The sequence below is a fragment of the Cnephaeus nilssonii genome (assembly GCF_951640355.1).
Source record: "Cnephaeus nilssonii genome assembly, chromosome: 5".
Classification (NCBI taxonomy): domain Eukaryota; kingdom Metazoa; phylum Chordata; class Mammalia; order Chiroptera; family Vespertilionidae; genus Cnephaeus; species Cnephaeus nilssonii.
The window spans coordinates 68,638,891-68,659,878 of NC_137076.1; the positions used below are offsets into that span (position 1 = coordinate 68,638,891).

The 20,988-nt window shown below is 38.3% G+C and overlaps 1 protein-coding gene across 1 annotated transcript in view; it reads right to left on the reverse strand.

Annotated features, from left to right (window-relative positions):
* FAT4 (FAT atypical cadherin 4) overlaps positions 1-20,988 on the reverse strand; it is a 155,957-nt gene that overhangs the window by 41,975 nt on the left and 92,994 nt on the right. The window contains 3 exon segments of the mRNA XM_079771296.1: positions 1,410-1,590; positions 18,768-18,942; positions 19,835-20,757. Coding sequence (XP_079627422.1) covers positions 1,410-1,590; positions 18,768-18,942; positions 19,835-20,757 — 1,279 coding nt within the window.

Below are 20,988 nucleotides of genomic sequence, written 5' to 3' on the forward strand. Positions count from 1 at the left end.
CAAAGATTGTGATAGGTAAAGGAGACTAAAGACTCAGAGACAGTCACTGCTCTTGGTAAATTTCAGTGGAATCTTCAGATAGCGTCTTTTTTTGGTAAAGCAATGGAGAAAAATCAGATTGAAAAATTGTCAAGAAAATATGGCTGGAGAAAATGTGATGTTGTGACCCACCCTCTCAAAAACATCGGGGAACAGACATTCAAACTTCAGAGGGAAGGCAGGGGATGGCGGTAAGGGGGAGGGGTAAGAATCAACCAAAGGACTTGTATGCATGCACATAAGCACAACCAATGAACACAGACAGTAGGGGGGTGAGGGCATGTGCAGGGGGGCGGGACTGGGTGGGGAGAGGTCAATGGGGGGAAAAGGAGACATAGTAATACTTTAAACAAAGATTCTTCAATGCATTTATTTCAGTGCCAGTCACTATTACGTTGCAGACATTATGCAAAGAAGACGATATTAAGAATAAAATAGCCCTGCCTGGTGTGACTCAGATGAGTATCATCCAATTTACTAGAAGGCCCCATGCACCAGAAGGTTGCCAGCTGGTTCCAGGTTCCATTCCTTGCCAGGGCACATACCCAGGTATGGGCTAGATCCCCATTTTGTTGGAATCCCCATGTTAATTAGCACCTAAATGGTCTCACTGTTTTCTCTCTAAATCCTCTTTCTTAAATCCTGCCTCCTCCAATCCAATCCAAATACAAATCAGTGTATGTTGCTCCCTGATTAGAATCCATCAATAGTTTCCCACTTAAAAATACAATTTAAAATCCCAATGCTTTACCATGACCTAAAGGTCCTTATGTGGTCTACATGGTCTGGCCCCTGCCTCCCTCCCTGACCCTTTCTTCACTCTGGTCCAGACTCACAAACCTCCCTAAACACACCAGGCTGACTTCCAGCCAACAGCCCCGGATGTCCAGGCCTTCCACAATACTCACACCTGAAAGTCCTTGTCACTCTCCAGTGCATCATCCTGTTTTATTTTCAAGGCTGTCCTCCCTATATGATGTAATCTTACCTATTTTCAATTTACTTGAATATCTGTCTAAAACAATGCAGGCTCAAAGAAAATGGAAACTTTGTCTTGTTCATCACTGTTATTCATACTAGCGACTCAATTAATGTTTACTTAATAAAAAATACATTGAGGCCTCCTACGTGACTCAGTCATCTATGCCAGGGGGAGGAGACTAATTACTGCCAGTTTCCCAAAGTGAGTTTTTAAGTAGGAAATTAGTAACAAACAAAATAAATCATTAACCGAATCATCGCTAGGCCACAATCAGGTATGTGTTAATATGATGACATTTCTGGCAAAATTGAGCATCATATTCATTTAATGCAAAGACTAATGTTTAATGAGAAAAATAATCAAAATTTACAGAGGAAAAGGCGCTGACCTAATGACGGCGTTGGTTGATGTGTCCGCGTCTGAGGCATTGACCAATAGGACGTCTGTTCCTGTCGGTGCATCTTCGGGAATCGTAGTGAAGTACAATTTACTGGCAAAAGTGGGGACATTGTCATTGACGTCATCTACTATGACATTGATTGTTCCAGTTCCAGTCAGGGCAGGGGACCCTAGAGGGGGAAAAAAATCAAGTCTCAGATGTTTATAAATAACAGTAATAATAGTGACTTTAATACCTAGCTGTAGACAACACTACTAGAGAGAATTTAGAAACAGCTCCACGTTAAATTTCTGAACAGAGACAAGTATTCATTTTAAATTTTGTGACAAAAAATATGTTAATTTATGATCTGGTATTTCAGTTCTTGCCTAGTGATACTGCAGAAACAGAGTTTCAACTTCTTCTATTTTGAAGGTGCTGATTCGACAGTATAGAACACAACAATATCATTAAAACACCACAAAAGAGGCATGGCGGCTTCTCTGAAATCACATTAAAATAACCCAAACCAGATTTGGAGAATACCCGGGGGCACGGAATAGCTGGCCCACTTAGTGTAAATAAAGGCAGCGTTAAGAACTGTATTCCTAGCAGTGACTATCAATGTTAATGTCAAAATTTTCAACTGGGTGCCCGAAGTCTTTCAATCCCTGTCAGTGTACTAAGTGATATTTGTTTATGGGGAGGGGAGAAAGCTTCCGGTTATATTTCAAAACTGTAATCTCCCACTTTCTGGAAATAACATTATGTCAGTGAGCTGACTTGGAATCATTTTTATGCATTTACTTAATATTTAACATAAATGTGAAGCAATTCATGTTATTTCCTGTTCCAGCTCTGATATCAACACATAGTGAAAACCCGACATTGACCAGAACCTTGGATACGCTGTCCATATTACACAAAATTGGCAGACTCTCATGGTGAAGGTCAGATGTCCTATTTGGTGAGATTCTGTTATTTGTCCCCCAACTCAAAGGCAAAGCATCTGCCTTTAGTTGTTTTTAAGATAATTTTCTAACTTTCATTTGTGCTGGGCTCTGGACAAGCGGAACCCAGAGCACGGCCCCAGGCACGAGCTGCAGGAACTGCAGGCACCCCAGCTATTTGCAGTTGGAAGTCTGTGGGTCAACTGAAGACAATAATCTTGTCACAGATTTTGAATTTCTAACAAGGGACATGTTAAAGCTAAAGTAAATATCTTCAGGGGTATTATTGATGGCCAGTGTTTGGCCTAAATCTCTTAAATGTGTGTTTAATTATATACAACATGGCAAAATGGAAATCAATGATCTGAATAATGTCAGTGTTTCTCTCGGTAATTGAATTAGAAAATAAAGTTAACCAAAGGACACCTGTGCATTCGTGTGGGCAAAAGGGAATGTCATGGGAAGGATAATTACACACGGTGAACTGAGAGAGGGGATAACTAAATCAAGGGGTGGGAGGAGATATAGAGCTCTTTTATCTCTTTTACTGACACTGTGTTCTACTCACGGAATCTCGGTCTCCTCATCTGTAAAATTTGAATAATGAGAATAGAACCTACCCCAGAGAACTACTGAGGGAATGTAACATGCTTAGGATAATGCCAGCACAGAGTTAAAATGTATGATATGTTACTTATTGTTCTTGTAGTTGTTGTAAAAACAAGAAAAATGAAAAATTGCCATATCAAAGGTCCATTTTTAATCTAACAAATGTCTGTGTCATAGTTCTCAGGATGTTTGCTGCCCACAAAACTTTTGAGTTGATGCTCTAATACTATTGTTCAAGAAAACATTTTGAATAATCACTTGCTCCTAATGATTGCCTAGTAGTGTAAACACATGAACACTTAGCTCTCAAAAATTTCACAGCTTTGTGGATTTTATAAAGTGCACCATTTTTAAATTTACACAGAGAGTTTAAAGAAGACTTGAATATTTCTGATATGCACATTGCTCTGTAATTGACGATGCTTCAACTTGTTAGGAAATAACCCAGTAACTGTCAAGCAGAGGTTTTCGCTTGGTATACTAAAGTGTCTGATGACACACATATGGAAAACCACATAAAATGGTGACTAACTCCTTTGGTTAGGAACATGTGATTTCTTTCTTTGTCTATAAACTATATAAATATTGTTGGTGATGTGTTTTCTGAATTAGTAAGCAGAAAGAAAATTGTTTACCCAGGAAAATATTCAGCAAGTTCAATCTCACTGTCTTCATACCAGAGGATATCTCATTTTTCCGGAAGGTTTTAAAAGCACACCAGTGACAGCAGATGATTCCGGCTGGAGAAGCTGCCCGACAGGTGACCCCCTATCCACATGGGGCCTCCTCTCAAGCACAGAACAATCCCCAGAGTCCCCTTCCTCCCCTTATTAGCTGCCACAACCCACTCCATAAGCTTCTTCACCTCCTGTTCTCCTTCCACTTCAAGAATGGGTAACTCTAGAGGCACCATCTTGCCCACGGCCTCACTTCCTTGTCACCTGAGGAGATGTGGATGACGGTCTTATTTTCTCTTTTTTCACTTTTGTAAGGAAAAACTTACAAAGACATTGTTCTAAATTTCTGTCTTTTACTAAGATTTACCTAATCTCTCATTTGAATTCTGCCTGCAAGACTTTTCACTCTTATTACTGGGGACAGAGCTAAACCCCCTCACCCCATCACAACCCCAGCCTCCAACTTGTCTACTGACAGCATGAGCTCTGAAGGCACTGCCTCTCAGCTTGAGTCAGGAAGACGAGGTCAAGGGAGAAAATGGGAAGGCCCCTGCTTTCTAGAGAGTAAGTCTCATGTCTGCGGCACTATTCCCAGATGAAGGACTTCCTCTTCTCTGAGAGCTGAGTAATGAAAACTTTGGTTGTTTTTGTTTGTTTGCCTCTTTTTGAACCTTTCCTCTTAACTGTGTGAAGAAATGATCTAACACGCTTATGTTCCTGGTTCCCAACATATTTTTGGTTACATTCCATGTGAAATGCTGCATAATATTTACTATTACTCTATCTGCACTCCAGTACTTTCTGCTGGCTCCAGACTTATATATCCAAGTGACTATTTGTTGTCTCCTCTCGCAAGTTACCAAAGGGCCCAGCATTTATATGCCAAAAACTGAAATCACAATCTTCATAATTAAACTTAGCCCATATATCTATAATAATAAAAGCATAATATGCTAATTAGACCGGATGTCCTTCTGGACAAGCTTCTGGACGAAGCCGGGGCTGTAGCTGTAGGATCAAGGCAGCCGCTGTGGCTGCGAGGGAGGGATCCAGGCAGCTGCCACAGCTGTGAAGGCCTATTCTTGCATGAATTTCGTGCATTGGGCCTCTAGTTTATATATAAATTGAAATACATCTGTACATATACATGTATACATACATACTTATATATACCTTTAGCTGTCTACATACATGTTTATATACATATATATGTGTATATATATATGTATATTATTGAACACTTATATGATACCATGTGTATTTTTATATCGGTGTTACTCATTTAATATGCATAGCCTATGAAATAGGTATTATTATTTAATTTTTAAAATGGAGAACTTGAGACAAAGAATTTAATAAATTTATTTGCATTCAGACAGAGTGGACAGTGAGAGAGCTAATTCTGAACTGAAAAAAAAATATCTTCTCCATTCATTAGTCCCCAATAACACTATGCCACTCATTGCAGGTGTTTTACTTATTATTATTATTATTATTATTATTATTATTATTATTATTATTCCAATGTAATTCTGCTATATCCCTTTATTAGGTTATAAGTTAATTGAGAGCAGGGATAATTCTGTTTAATTCAGCTCTCTCTAAACCCATAATGCATTCCATTAGGCCCTGTCCTTTATCTATATTAACTTTTCCTTTGATTCTATATATGGGAATCTGGTCTCATAACTACATGGCTCAAAGTTCAAAGAGCTGAACAATTCTGGAAATACACATCTGGGAATATAGCCCTTAGCCTAATACTAAAGTCAAAGAACCAAACTGCAGACAAAGGTCAACATTTTGGAGATAGTTGACTACTTATAAACAGAGGGTCCCAATTAATCCTGAATCCCATGAGAAGAATCTGAATACTAAAGGCCAATGTTGAGCTTGGATAGAGCTGATAATGATGAATTATATAGGTAGTGGCGTAACAGGGCGAGATTGTTCAGTCTCATCTGGGACTATTTATGGGAACCAAATGCAGTCAGAAAAAAAGAGGCAGGATGCAAACACAGACTCCTGGTAGAGGACAGTGAGCCAATAAAAAGGGTAGGAGATACAAATGAAATAACAGATCAAGGCCTCAGAACTGTAGACATGTAAAGGCTAGGAGCATGCAGTGGACATTCAAAATACAATTAAAGTCAGAAGATAAAATACATTTAAAATTTCAATTTATAAAATTATATGTATTGTATGTATACATATACTTACGTGTGTAATGCATACATATACTACATATAAATATAAAATAAACATGGGTAAATAGGAACCTTCTGAAATTTTTAGAACAAATAGAAAAGAATACATATGATTCTAAAGAGCATTTTTTTAAGTGTTCAAAAACAAATCGAGCCCGCAATCTGGGCATGTACCCTGACTGGGAATTGAACCGTGACTTCCTGGTTCATGGGTCTATGCTCAACTACTGAGCCACACCGGCTGGGCTCCAATTTTGTTCTTGATATCAAACATTTGGCAAATAGGTCCCCTCACTGGTTGTGTTTGCTGTAATAAAATATTAGCTTCTTGCCCTGGCAGGCGTGGCTCAGTTGGTTGGGTGTCGTCCTGTGCACCTAAAGGTTGCTGGTTTGATTCCTGGTCAGGGCACAAGCCCAGGTTTCAGGCTAGAGCCCCTGTTGGGGCATGCAGGAGGCAGCCAATTGATGCTTTCTTCTCAGATCAATGTCTCTCTCTCTCTCTCTCTCTCTCTCTCTCTCTCTCTCTCTTCCTTCCTCTCTCTCAAAAAATCAATAAAAAAATATATTTTAAAAAGTATTAGTTTCTTTTTTCCTCATGAAGTAAACATGTTTTTCTCACAGTAAGTACTTAAATTTAGCCACTTTATATTAACATTAAAGATTATGTGATTATATTTAAATTTGAAACCAGAAAATGTACAAAGCAAACAAGTATGGAATATTTTCAATATAACCCAACATCTTTGTATTTTAAAAATTCTACTTTATAATATAGTAGTTTATTACTACTAATTAGTTCTGTAAAAATGTTTATATAAATTAGATATATACACATTTAAGTAACACTTGACTCTTTATTTCTAAAAGAATCTTTAAAAAACCACTATATGTCCTTAATATAAATTCTTATGTAAAATAGAGGTGATAAGGAAAACTATAGAAACTATTTAGTGATGTTATGAAAGTGATACTGAAAAGTTGTACAATAATGTGAACTGTACACTTAAAATGGTTAAAATGGTACATTTTATGTTATGTATATTTTACCACAATTTTTAAAAGTTTATAAAGCAGCCGAAACCGGTTTGGCTCAGTGGATAGAGCGTTGGCCTGCAGACTGAAAGGTCCCAGGTTCGATTCCGGTCAAGGGCATGTGCCTTGGTTGCGGCACATCCCCGGTGGGGGTTGTGCAGGAGGCAGCTGGCTGATCTATGTTTCTCTCTCATCGATGTTTCTGACTCTCTATCCCTCTCTCTTCCTCTCTGTAAAAAAAATCAATAAAATATATATAAAAAAAAGTTTATAAAGCAAAACATAATGTTAACTAAATATTTTATTCCCACAAAAAAAAAGTCACAAGTCACCTGTAGAGGACATTAAAAAATAAAAACACATTGAAATTCTGAAACCCAAGAGGCACATTCTAAACACAACCTTCCTCCTGCCTGTTTAGTGGAAATATCAAATTATATATGTATGGAATATTTATCAAAATAGGCTACAAAAATAAAGTTTTAACAGGATAAAATTATAGGACTTTGTGAGATCAAGTTATTTTCTATAATATTTAATGTTTATCTTTTAGGTAATACAAATTTTTTTTTTAATTTTGCAAATTGTTTATTTGCATTTCAAAGTTGGGTTTCCTTGGTGTACTCAGATTTATAGCTTATATGAAGTACATGAAGAGTAAAATGAAATTATTTTATCAACTTTAATTCTATGAAACATAATGACAATTCTAGCTCTTATTTAGTAGAATTTTAGAAGGTAAATCTTTTATTGTATTTTTATCAGAATATATAAATAAAAGTTTATGTAGAAAAATGTATCCTACTATAGAGTAGCTGATTAAAGACAATATATATATTTTTTAAATTATTTTTATTGTTGAAAGTATTACAGACATCTCCCCCCATTGACTCCCTCCTCCTCACTCCTGCCCCCTCCCCAGGCCGTCACTGCTCTATTGTCTGTGTCTATGGGTTATGCATATATGCATAAAAATTCTTTGGTTAACCTCCCCTCCCCCCACCGCAGTATGAGAACCCTCAGTCTGTTGCATGTGTCCATGTCTCTAGATCTAAAAACAATCATTAGGACCTAATATGAGGTGACAGGAGAAGATTTTACTTTGGGTGGTGGGCATATGGTCCTATATCAGTGATGGGCAACCTTTTGAGCTTGATGTGTCAAACTTCGCCAAAAAACTGAGCATAACTCGGGTAGTGTGTCACTTTGAGGAAAAAACATTATTTCGCAAATGTTTCATCCTCAGCATGCGGCCGCCTCAGCGGCCGTGTGTCATCAGAAATGGCTACACGTGTCAGTGCTGACACACGTGTCATAGGTTCGCCATCACTGTCCTACATACAGATTTTGTAAATTAGTAATCCACACATGTAACCTATATGTTCATATAGACTAATGTCACCCCAATAAAATGTAAAATAATGAAAAATAAATGAATAAAATAAAAACAATCACTAAATGAATGATTTATAATACATCACTAATAGATATGGTACAAAGTCTTACAGGAAATAAAAGAAAGTAAAACAATCACCAGTTATCAACCTTGGAAACACAATTTTCATCTAAGACAAAATTCTCTATTAAACTAACCAGATTAGGACCATCATGGTGTTGCTCATGCAGAGCCCCATGTCAGAGAGCCAGAACCTAACCAAGTTTCTATCCGCAGCTCTCCCAGAAAAGGAAGCCCAGCTCTTGCAATGGGCACTTGCTTCCTCGGCACAAGTTACCTGACCTGCTCCACACCTTCCCTTTGCTGCACATAGGAAAGTGGCCCTGCTTTCATCACCAGCAAATGCCCACTGTAACCTCCTGCTCCTGCTCACTTTGGTCTGTAAGAATCTCTTGCCTGTACAGCTCTTCAAAACTCCTCTTTATCTGCTAGACTGGATGCTGCTTGAATCATGAATCACTGAATAAAAAGCGTACTGCATCAGTAAATTGTGGGGAAAAAATGTTTATAACTTATTTCCGCTGGAAACAAGCAAAACTTCCTCAGACTCAAATATAGAAGCAAGTTAAATGCATTTAACTTTCAGTAATTGAAGATAACCCTAACAGTATTTGACTTATGGAATCATTGGTGCCTATGAAAAGTTTTCAAGCAATATTTCTTAATAAATATGTCCATCAAAATAGACAAGGCAAACTCTTGGGTAACATTTTCCCACAAATAATAGTGACAAATGCAATCTTAGTGACAAAAACCAACTGTCTTCAGATGCAAAATGTCATATTCCACACTCCTTTTGACCTCTCTTTTGATTATAGAACTATTTATAGTGCAATGACCCTCTCAGCTAAGCAATGTGACAAGATAGCATTAATTCAACATGTCATCATATACTCACCAAAAAAAGAAAGCATGATGGTTCGCCCTTTTAGGTTTTAGACTTAACTTTTGCAAAAGCATCATGTTTCCCCTCCATTAAAAAGTAATTTCCAATCCCTGCATACGAATGAAGTTTATTCTGTCTTTCAGTCAGATGATAAATACCTTTAATTAGAAATGCTAATAACTGAGCTTTTCCCTTCAGACCAATTAATTATGCTGACACATAGACACTTCATAACTAAACCTTTTGGCCAAATCTATAGCCAGAATATCTCTATATCCCTTTAGCATATTAGACTGAGAACAGATAAAGAATAATGTGTTTAATATGTGCACAAATGAATCTCCCATCCCCTAGTTAAATGCAAACACACACACACAGCTCAACTGACTCACTGTATGTGCATGTGTCAGTACATCATACATATTGATTGCACATTTTAGTATAATATCTAACATTTGCTTTGCACTCTGTGCTTTCTAAATCCCTTGGATATGCATTTCCATTTCCTGATCTGATGAGGAGAGCAATCCTTTGATTTCAAATTTATTCATATTCTTCTTTTATGAGCTATTTTAATGGCAGAAAAGTACAAGGTGTTTGTTTTGCTTCACAAATCAGTGCCCTTTTAAAAATAATAACAATATTTAATCCAAAGAGAAGAAAGTGTGATAAACATGGTCTATAAAAACCACAGCCTGGTGGACAAGCTCATAGGTGGGAAGCAGGGAGCAGCGGTTGATTGGCTTCACATCCCGTTTTCACTGATAAACAGCTGCCTGCCTGTCAGGTTGCTTACTTTGCCTAACACTCAGTTTTGGTTTTCTCTTAATCTATACAATTAGAACAATAGAATCTACCTCATTTACATGGCTGTTGTGAGATTAAGAAAGATAACATAGAACACATTCTGGCACATACAAGCACTCAGTGTTCACAGAATAAATATCATCTAGAGGTTATGACTTTCCAAGTTATATGTCTACTCCACATGTCTTCCCTGGAAACTAAACTTGCATATCTAACTGTCCACCTGACAGCTCCTCTGAATGTCTCATATCTAAAATATAACATAACCAAAAAGTAATTATTAATGACCTGCCCTAAAATATTTTCTCTCGCCATCTCCAAATTTCTCAGGCCGAAAACCTAAGACTCATGCTGATTCATCTCATTTCCTAACTTCCCCTTCCCCCAAGTCCAATGGGCTCAGCCTTCAAATGGACAAAATGTATAACTACTCCACACCCCTCCTCCTGTCACCTGATTTCACACTAGCATCTCTTAGGCACTGCTGGAGCAGCCTTCCAATCCTCAGCTCTGTGCCTACCCTTGTTCTCCTCAACTGCCCCAAACAGATCTGTCCAACATCGCCTGTCCCTCCGCTGTTCAAAGCCCCCACAAGGCTGCTCCTCACTCTCGGATAAAGTTAAAGCTCCTGACTGTGGCTTTGAAGGCCACTGGTCTAGCCCCCATCTGCCTCTCTTCCCCACCTCCTCCTCTCTCTTACTCTCATCCCACTTGCTGGTCTCTGGATGTGACAAACTTGATCCTACTGCAGGCTATTTCATCTGCAATACTCAACCCTGAGCTCACGGTTCACCTTCTTAACTCTGGTACTATCGAAACTAACACCCCCACTCCCCACTCTCTAGCCACCAACCTGCTTTATTTAACTCCACAGCATCTCATATCAATCATTCCTGTTCTATGCATTATATTTTGTTATCTAGAACATAACCTCTCCGAGGACACAGACGTGCACTTTTCATCACTGTATCTCCAATGTCTAGGGCTGGCTGTGGTCAGCAAACTGCGGCTCGCGAGCCACATGCGGCTCTTTGGCCCCTTGAGTGTGGCTCTTCCACAAAATACCACAGCCTGGGCGAGTCTATTTTGGAGAAGAGGCATTAGAAGAAGTTTAAGTTTAAAAAATTTGACTCTCAAAAGAAATTTCAATCGTTGTACTGTTGATATTTGGCTCTGTTGACTAATGAGTTTGCCGACCACTGGTCTAGGGGAATAGCCGGAAGGGACTGCTCTGTAAATATCCTCAATACATAACTTGTGTATTAATACAGCCCATAGAGGCACAGAGTCTGACAGACTATAATCAAATTTCACATACAGGGTCTACTCAATTGGCATCATAACTTGATTTTAATAAATGCAGAATGACACCTGGCAGTGACAACTGACACTACCACCACCTTCCACCTGCAAAGCCTAATGGATTTTCAATGTCTTTCCCTCCTTAGCATTCCAGCTGAACAATGCCTAAACTTAAGCTTATTTGCAAAAGATCAAAACTGAAATTACGGACTCCAATTAATTTGGCGTTCCTTAAAAATATTTTGAAACGTTTATTTATTCATTTGAGGGAAGAAAAATAATTTGAATGTTTTATTCATTAAAGCGCCGGGAACAGCAATAAGAAAAAGGGTCTCTTGAAACTGTGCTTTTAGAAATGTGCTCTACGCAGACAGTCAGCAGACCCTGGTGTGTAACACAGCACAGGGAAGCGAGAACAGCCGCGAGGCAGAACTCCTGGACCCTGTTCTGCCTCTGCCACTCTCTGGGTCTGCGAGCTCTGGCAAACGGCCTAATTATTCCAGGCCTCCATTCCCTTATCTGCAAAATAAAGGAAATGAACTGGCTTATCGCCAAGAAGTCTTCTGGTTATAAAATCATCATTTTAAGTCAGATTTCTCTAACTTGTAATTTTTTTCATATGTACTTCTCTTTAAAAATGGCTCCATGTTACACACTGAATTATAACTGTAACATCCTCAATTGTCCTATCAGCTTGCTTACTTCTTTCTGCCATCTTCGTTCAGTTCCCTGGAAGAACAGTGGCAGATATTAATGGCTCACAGATTTTGCATTTCCTGGTGAGGGCATAGGATTATCATAAGTTAAAAAAAAAAAAGCTTTTTCCTAAGAGACCAAGAAGAATTACTTGTATAGATGTCTATGTACTGAAATAGTTTCTTAGATACCAAATTTGCATGACAAAAATCAAAACAAGTAAAACTTTTCATATTGTGCTTATGGAAAGAGTCTTAGGCCCTTACATGTAAGCTATGTGAAGCCAAAAGCACATAGAGGGCATATTTTTGATAGCTAAATGGTGCTTGGGTATTTGGTAGATATGGGAGGAAAGCAGCACAGCACAGAATGGAGACAAGATTTACCTAGAAATGTCTAATAGAGAATAGAATTGAGTAAGAGCCAAAGGTGCAGGGGAGAGTCGTGAGAATATAGCCCAAACAGTACTTTAAGCACTTGAAATGGAATTAAAGCCATAAAACGCTTCAATGGGTCCTTACATATGACTGCAATTTATCACATCGTACTAACCACCGCAGAGCCTTAAACACTTGAGCTGCTTTTCAAAGCAGAGGTCAGTTTGGATGACCACAACCAATGTAGCAAAAACTTGTGGTATTTCAGCAGTGAGTTTTAAAAGATTGGCATTTTTCCTTTTGGTAGGTCCTTTGAAAAATCTGCCAGCGATGACTATATAACCATAAACTAAATAAAAGTATGGTAAATGAATATGAAATAACAGTTAAATGTAGAAATAACAGGATGGTGATTAATTGATAAATAATTATCATAATTTTGCACTCATTGAACCATTCACTCATTCAACCAATGTTTATTTAGGACCTGCTATGGAGCAGGGTCTCTTTTGGGTGTTTCTGGAAATTCAGTTTTGAACAAGAGAGGAGGTTCACATTCTATTGGAAGGATGCTAAATATTGGTGGGGTGAACAAATTATACATATATTATATCCTATTGTATATAAGCATACATTTTAGGTAGAAATTAGTGTAAGAAAAAAACACAAGGTAAAGTGATGGAAAGAGACACTACAGAGAGAGGGACCATTAGAGTGATAGTAGATAAGTCCTCTCTGAGAAGAAGATATTTTACTTAGATATAATGACAACCAAGTCATGAATGTCTCCCCTTAAAATAACAAAACAGCTGGCCATAGAGTAAAGCACACAACTACAGGTGCAAAGGGCCACAGGCAGGGAAGGCTGGCATTTCTAAAGAGGCCAGAGGAGTACAGAAGCCAGGTCATTTAATGCTCTGTGGTCGCTGGTAAGAAATTTAGGTTTTATACTTGGAAACCACCTAAGTGTTTTTAAGCAAGTCATGGGGAATGATGATCTAATTTATAGTTTCAAAGCTCTGGAACTGCTTGCTGGAGAAGGCCTGGGCAGGGGTGGGGTGGGGTAGCTTAGACTCCAGTGGTGGTGTTAGAAAGGAAAAGCGGATATGCTCAGGAATCCTTTTACATGTTTGGAAGCACAGTCTACTTGTAAAAGGACTTGCTGAATGTAGGGTACAGAGAAAGAGGAATGAATATGATAACAGGTTTGCCTTTAGCAACTGCGAAATCATAGACAGAGGTTATTTATGGAGGTTAGGGAGGTGGATAGAAGTCCACAAGTTTTACTTGGCCTTACTAAGTTTCACTCATCCAGCAGACATATTGACTAATATTAATAACTGCAATAAGCCATTGCCTTACTTACTCCTGCCAATATGTTTTTCAAGTAGGAATTGATATTTCCATTCTATAGATAGGAACATGAAGGGAACTTGTCCACAGTCATGTAGCTAGAAATGGCAGAGGTGGGATTTGAAACCTTTTTTTTTTTTTTAATTAAACTATAAACCTATGTATTTACTTCTAGGACACGCTTCCATTCTGTAAATTAATTCTCCGAACTAATTTTTTATAAAGTAAACTGCTCTGGGTTCCCTGATTATTCCCTGCAACGTACGCTATTAGAAACACTATCTTATTTATTGCACATATGAGAACATGATGAGAAACAGCCTTGTGAAGAGGCTTCTTGGGAACAGAATGCCAAACCACTAGCGATTAGTTCCAGCTTCCCTGACAAGGAACCGAGAGCTGGGCCATCTGCAGTACCTGCCTTACTGCACCAGGTTGAAGCTTTAACTCCTAGGAATTTCTGCTTGGTACCGTCCATATTTCTAGAAGAAATAACAGTAAGTAATACAGAATAATGGCAGACGATCCATACTTAAAACTATAGTTAAACAAAATAGCTTTAATTGAGCTGTAGTCTCAACTCATTAAGTTGCTGCTTAGTAATTTAATCCTACATGGAAAAAAAAAAAAAACATGGTAGAATTATGCTCTGTTCTGGCTTGGTTATTTAGCAAGGCAACATTCAGTCCCACACACACAGGATAGTGTGGTCGTAGCTCACTGGAAGCTGTAGTCAGGAGTAGCTAGAGAGTTTCCAGATGTGCTATTCTGGAGCCACAGAGTCAGTAAATAATAATATGATGATAGTGCAACGCTAATATTTTTCTCTAAAAAATACTCAAAGATTTAGAGGTTTGCTGATAAAAAAAAAAGAAGCCCCTGCTTCAGTTTCTGCCATATCAGCAAAGCTGAGCCATCTCTGGCCTGACACCAGGTAAGAATTTGAAAAGAGCAAAGGAAAAGTGATTTGTGAGCTAAGGAATAAAACTGCCAAACATTTTTGTTTAGAGCACTTTGATATTTGCCTGGTTCTTAGGACACTGCAAATTTGAGAATAATGTGGCATCTGGAATCTAAAAGCTGCCATGTTTTTTTCTGAATTTTCTCATGTCATCTTCCACTTTGACTTCTAAATCATAGCAGCGAATATGTATTTTACATCCTGTGTCAGAGACTTCAGTTCTGGAATATAAGATGAAACTGCAGATTCTGAAGCCTGGTATCTGAAACTCTCACAGCATCCCATAAAGTGGTTATTTATGCTACCAAAGGTATGCAACGGAAATGAACATAAAACCATGGTCATATAGGAGTTTTCATGACTCTAAGATCATCTAGTCCAACTCCCCTCATAATTTCTGGTTGCTTTCTACATGATCCATATTCAATGATCTTCAGATATTTAATTGAATATTTCACCCCAGTGGCCTCAGAAACACCAGTCCATTTCAGGGCAACTCGGGAAAAAAAAAGAAGAAGAAGAAGAAGAAGCAGCACTAATAAAAATCTGTGCTTTGAGACAAAGTTCAACAATGCTCTAATATCCAGGGCCACAGAATCTCGCTCATGTTCCTTGGCACCATATCTAATTGTGACAAACTTCTAATACCTTCGTGTTACTGAGAATCTGAATTTTCACTCTCCATAACTCATAACTCTCCTATGTCAATACTGGGCGGAATCTGTACAAACGTGGTCTTCACATTAATGGCAATGGTCCTTGACAGAAGTCAGAGTTGTACACCATTATTTGTCCTTATATTAAAACGTCCAGGCCCCGATTTCCCTCAGGACCAAGGCTGATGGCCTGAGGAAGTCGGTTTGCTCCCTGAAGCAGGACTGGGCTCTTGCACAGTCTGCACGTTTCGACCGGTGCTTTGTGGAATCTCCTGGTGAACTTTCTCCTAACAGACTGACCCATCCCTGTCTATCACAAGAGAATGCCTTTAGCTCTAGGACTTCAAGTTTTCTTCCTTTCTTTTCCTTTTCCTAATGAAATGTCCCTTTTGTGTTGTCATTCTGAGGGAGAAACAGAATTTTAAGTGCTGGTTAAGCGTGCTGCGGAGCCGGCAAAATCCTCCTTACCCATAACTGGGCTGACCTACAATTTTCAAAATCTACGGTCTTTTTAAATAAGAAATGCTTACTATGCAATATGTTCTTTGGAAATATGAAAAGAAATATCTGAAACATAAAAGAAATTCCTAATATAGTAATATGTAAGATGAAACTTAAATTTCAATTTTTAAACATGTTTTTTTAAACCAATCGGTAATCTTTGAACAAGAATACTTATGTAGTAAGGAACCGGGCAAATATTTCTAAGAAGTTTTAAGTATTTAAAGTGCATCAATCACAATTCTTATTAAAATCATTGTATATACTATGTGATATACTAAGGCATATTTAACCTTATAATAACCTACTTTCTAATTACTGTTATCCCCACATTACTGAGGAAGACACTGAGGTTGACAGAGATGATGCACCCGGTCTGAATCACAAAGAAAATTACAACAGAACCAGAATTCAAATCAAGGGTAACTCAAATTCAAATCTGTCATCATATTATACAGCCTATTATTGTGTTGCTTTCCAAATAAAATAATTTTGGAAATAAGTATTTTTTTAAAAATTTTACTTTATCTACACACTAAAACACCCCATATATCCTGAACTTGGAAGTCAGGCATGCTTAGTGCCTGAATCCTACTTTGTCACTTATTAGCTGTGTAATCCTGGGCGAATGACTTGACTGCTCTGAGCTTAGGTTTACTATAAGTGAAGTGGAACTAAAAATACCTAAGTCTTTGAGATGATGAAGAAAAGTAATGTGTAGAAATGGGTTAGTGTCTGTAAAACCTGGTGCACTGCGTGACTGACACAGACGGCCGTATAGCAGGAAAACAACCATTCCCATGTATTTCACAATATCCCCCCTTGGCTGCATAGGCATCCAAAATATTCTTAAAATCTCAGAATCATTTGGTTGAAAACAGGCACGCTTGTCTACATGGTTACATCCTTTCTCTGCCACGGCCTTGACTTAGAATGCCCCAGAGTACAAGGCCTAGAACGGAGAACTTCTGTGGGCTGTGCCCTGCCCATCCTGGTCACGCCACCCTGCACCCCTGGCTCCCCAAATCACATCCTGCCGCCACCCTGGGATGGCCTGCACGTGACACACCCTCTGGGCAGCAAGTTTTATCGTCGCTGATGCCTTAGTGAACTCGATTCCTGGGCCTGGTTTCTCCGCCCCCACCTCACCTCCACAAAGGTTCTGCAAAGGTTCTGCTATTGACCACGTGTTTCCAGTTGTAACTGGAGAGCAAAGCTGAGACTGAGAAGCTTTAGAAATAAAACCTGGGTTTTAACTATCTGAATCTCTACCAGTTTCTACGCATTTTCATCCCCTGTCTCTCCAGGTGACAGTTGAAACACTGGATTGATGTGAGCCATGTGGTAGTGACTGCATTTTTCATGAGAAGGCTGGCCCTTTGTGCCTGCCAACCGGGAGGCACATGCTGACTACACACATAATGAACCGCCTTTCAGGTCAACGTGGTTTAGGTTTGATGTGGTTACCAGACTACATTCTGTTCATCATTCTTCAGGATTTTATTGTTTGCCTAAACTGTAGCGTGGTCATTCATGTACATTACAAAATATACAGAGAATATTGCTTTCTTTCATAAACCAATAGTCTCAGAAAATCAAACTCCCAAAAGTAAATGCACGTAATAGAGACAGCTGCCTCAGTTAATGATCAGTGGCACTATCATTTGAACACTTAACATAAATCTATCAGTACTCATAATCTCAAAATCTCTTCCTCTTTTATGAGAAGTGGTAAAATTAAACATTATACTCTGAAATTGATCACATATAACAAAAATATTAATTCATTATATTTATAAAAACAGTGCAACAAGAGTAAAAACAGCCCATTTGAAAATTCAAAATTGTTGTCCTATATCAGCATCCATACATCAACCTGAGCATGGAGATATACATATCTATATATAGATACAGATATAGATATGTATATATGTATACATATATATGTAATTTAATTATATGATATAATTATATATAATCTCAGTCATTTGACATTCCAACAAATTTGCCATGTCATAAAAACAATTTAAACACAATTTAAAAAATATATGTCAACATTATTAAGTTTTTAAATATTAAGTTGTGACCATTTTATAAATAAATGTTACATAAGGATAATATTCCAAAATTTATTAATATTTTGGAAATCAATGATTCATTCATTTAATCATTCATTTATTCAACAAATATTTAAGCAATACTTACTTTCTTCAAGGCATAAAAATTCTTTGAAATGTTTTAATTGTTTCAGTTTTGATTTGGAAGTGTGTGATATTTATGAACAGAATCAATATATGCAACACAAAATAATGGTAAACAATAATATTACTTTTAAGAATAGATTATGTTTTATGCTACTTGCTCTACAACTTTATGTAACCCCTACTTCCCCCAGGAAAGCTGACACACCACTTCACTCTGCCGACTGGATGAGAACCTGGGCTCTCACTGGTACTCTGGAGCTCGGTGGGGCTTCATCACATGCCCCGTTCAGCTACTTGGAGATGTGTGGAACCTAAGGACCACTTACATAGAACTCTGCCCCCACTCTCGTATCTCCATAGCCAGTTAGAACCCTGTGGCTGCCTGCAAAGCCCCAGTACTTGAAATGCCTCCTGGCCCAAGTGGCAGAGTATCTGGGCTCCCCCAGCGGCACTCAGCAAGAACACGTTTTGTCTTTCAGGAACAGAGCTTTGTTTGTGATGTGCTTAAGCCCTTACTACTCACATTTAATTTCCAAAAGTGATAAATGTGCTATAAATTGTATAGCTGCAATTGGAGTTCCAAGCAGTAGTAAATTTCAACAAATATGAAACATAATGCTAGACACAAATACTTTCTTTTACTCATATTAGGAAGAAATTCTTTACACCCGATGAAGGTCAAAACAGTCTTACCTGAATCTGTAGCTGTGACCATCAACACAAAGTGCTCCTTGGCCTCACGGTCCAAACTCTGTGTCACTCGAAGTTCCCCGCTGTCTGAGAGAGTGAAAGCACTGTCTTCATTGCCACCAAACAGGACATAGGAGAGTTTGCTGTTAGAACCTTGGTCATCATCTCTTGCCACCACCTGTAGGCGGGCATAATACATGCCACGAATGTCAGTAAATCTAACACAATGCACACCACCAAAGAAAATGTAGCATTGAAAATAATGAGACAGAATCATATGTACCAGCAACTTTTAACCTTTTTCCTCTCATGGAACACATAAACTAATTACTAAAATTCTGTAGCACACCAAAAAATACAGTTTTTTGCTGATCTGACAAAAAAAACACATAGGTATAACATTGATTTATTCACATCGGATGGCTATTGCTGTTTTGGCTGTTGTCATTTTTTTTTTATTTGACACTCTAAGGGAAATGAGGTCAGTGCCCCTGACTAAATAGTCATGTACTTCATGTTTTAAAAATTCTTGTGACACACCAGTTGAAAATGGCTGATACATATCAATAATAAAAGGTTTCAAAGATAAAGTTTTAAGTTTCAAGTAAAAAATTCAAATGATACAGAGTAGTATGTATTATTGATGTATAAACAGGCATAAAATCAATTCATAGCATTTTTGGAAGGCTTTAAAAAATGTTAATAGCAGTTTCATCTCAGTAGTTGGATTTGTAAAGTGGAAAGGGAAAACCATGTTTGCAACCAAGTTTTCAAACTTTTACATCATTGCATTTTCTTACTATGTGCAGATATTCCTGCTATAATGAAAATTCAAAGATGCACTAATACCCAAATGTGTACAACATGAATATATATATAAGAACGGGAATGAAATGTAATAGTCAATCTACAAGGAGGTCAATAGGTATAATTTTCATAAACCTTTCAAGATTTGCTATATCTGCAATTAAGCTCTTACGGATGAGAACGAGGAAGAGGGAGGGGTTGTATGAATGTTATAATTAAATTAGATGTCTTATAGAGAACAGTATTTGTTTAAATATACTGACCTGAAGGATTGTTCTGGGTAGTGTCCCTAAATTCTCAGGGACATGTATGGAATACGGAGATAGCTCAAATATGGGAACAAAATCATTACTATCCAACAGCACAATGCTGACTGTGGAGGTATCAGTTCTGGGGGTACTTCCCCGATCTGTTGCCTGAACAGTTAGAGAGTAAGTAGGGGTCTTTTCTCTATCCAGTGGCTTAGCCACAGTGATGGCTCCTGTGACAGAGTCAATCCGAAATTCCTGATTGGCATTGCCATCAACGATGCCATAGCGAACTTGTCCATTCGTGCCTTCATCTCCATCTGCTGCGTATACTTGTATTATATCTGTTCCTGTGAGTGTGTTTTCATTAATCTCCACTTTATACAAAGCCTGCGCAAAAACAGGGTTGTTATCATTGATGTCAAGCACCATCACCATGACCTCTGTAGACGAGGAGAGAGACGGGTGGCCCTTGTCTGTGGCCACCACTGTTAGAGTATAATTAGAAACTTCTTCTCTGTCCAGTTCTCCAGTGAGCCTCACTTCCCCATCGATGGTCCCAATGCTGAACTTGTTTCCCAAGGGGTTCAGTAGGGTGTACTCAATATAGCTGTTTGGGCCGCTGTCCGGGTCAGTTGCTTGAGCTTTGAAAACAATGGTATCAATGGGCGTGTTCTCTGGAATGTATGTCAATTTAGGGGAAAGAAATGCTGGTGGGTTGTCATTCACATCCAGCAAAATAATGGAGACTTGAGCAGTGCTGGTGAACCTGGAGGCCGGAAGCGGTGGCAGGTCATGCACCTGAACAACCAGGTTGTAAAAGGACTGGCTTTCCCGATCCAAAGCTTTTAGGACGGTCAGCACACCATTCTTGTCAACTGTAAACTGCCCGAGGCTGTCACCTGAAGCAATGCTATAAGCCAACTGGGAGTTGATGCCTGAAATGAAAGGGAAAGAATTAAATTTTCTTCCATGTGTGCTGATTGCCAACTGAGCTACACCAAATTTTTTATACTATGAAACTGCATATTTGATATATGATGCCTCCAAACACACCTTATGGATGATTTAGCTGCAGTTAATTTTCTTTGTCAGTAACACATATTGCATAATTCTTTTCCTGTTAACATTTGATCTGAAAAGATGTTTACAACCTGGTGAACAAATGA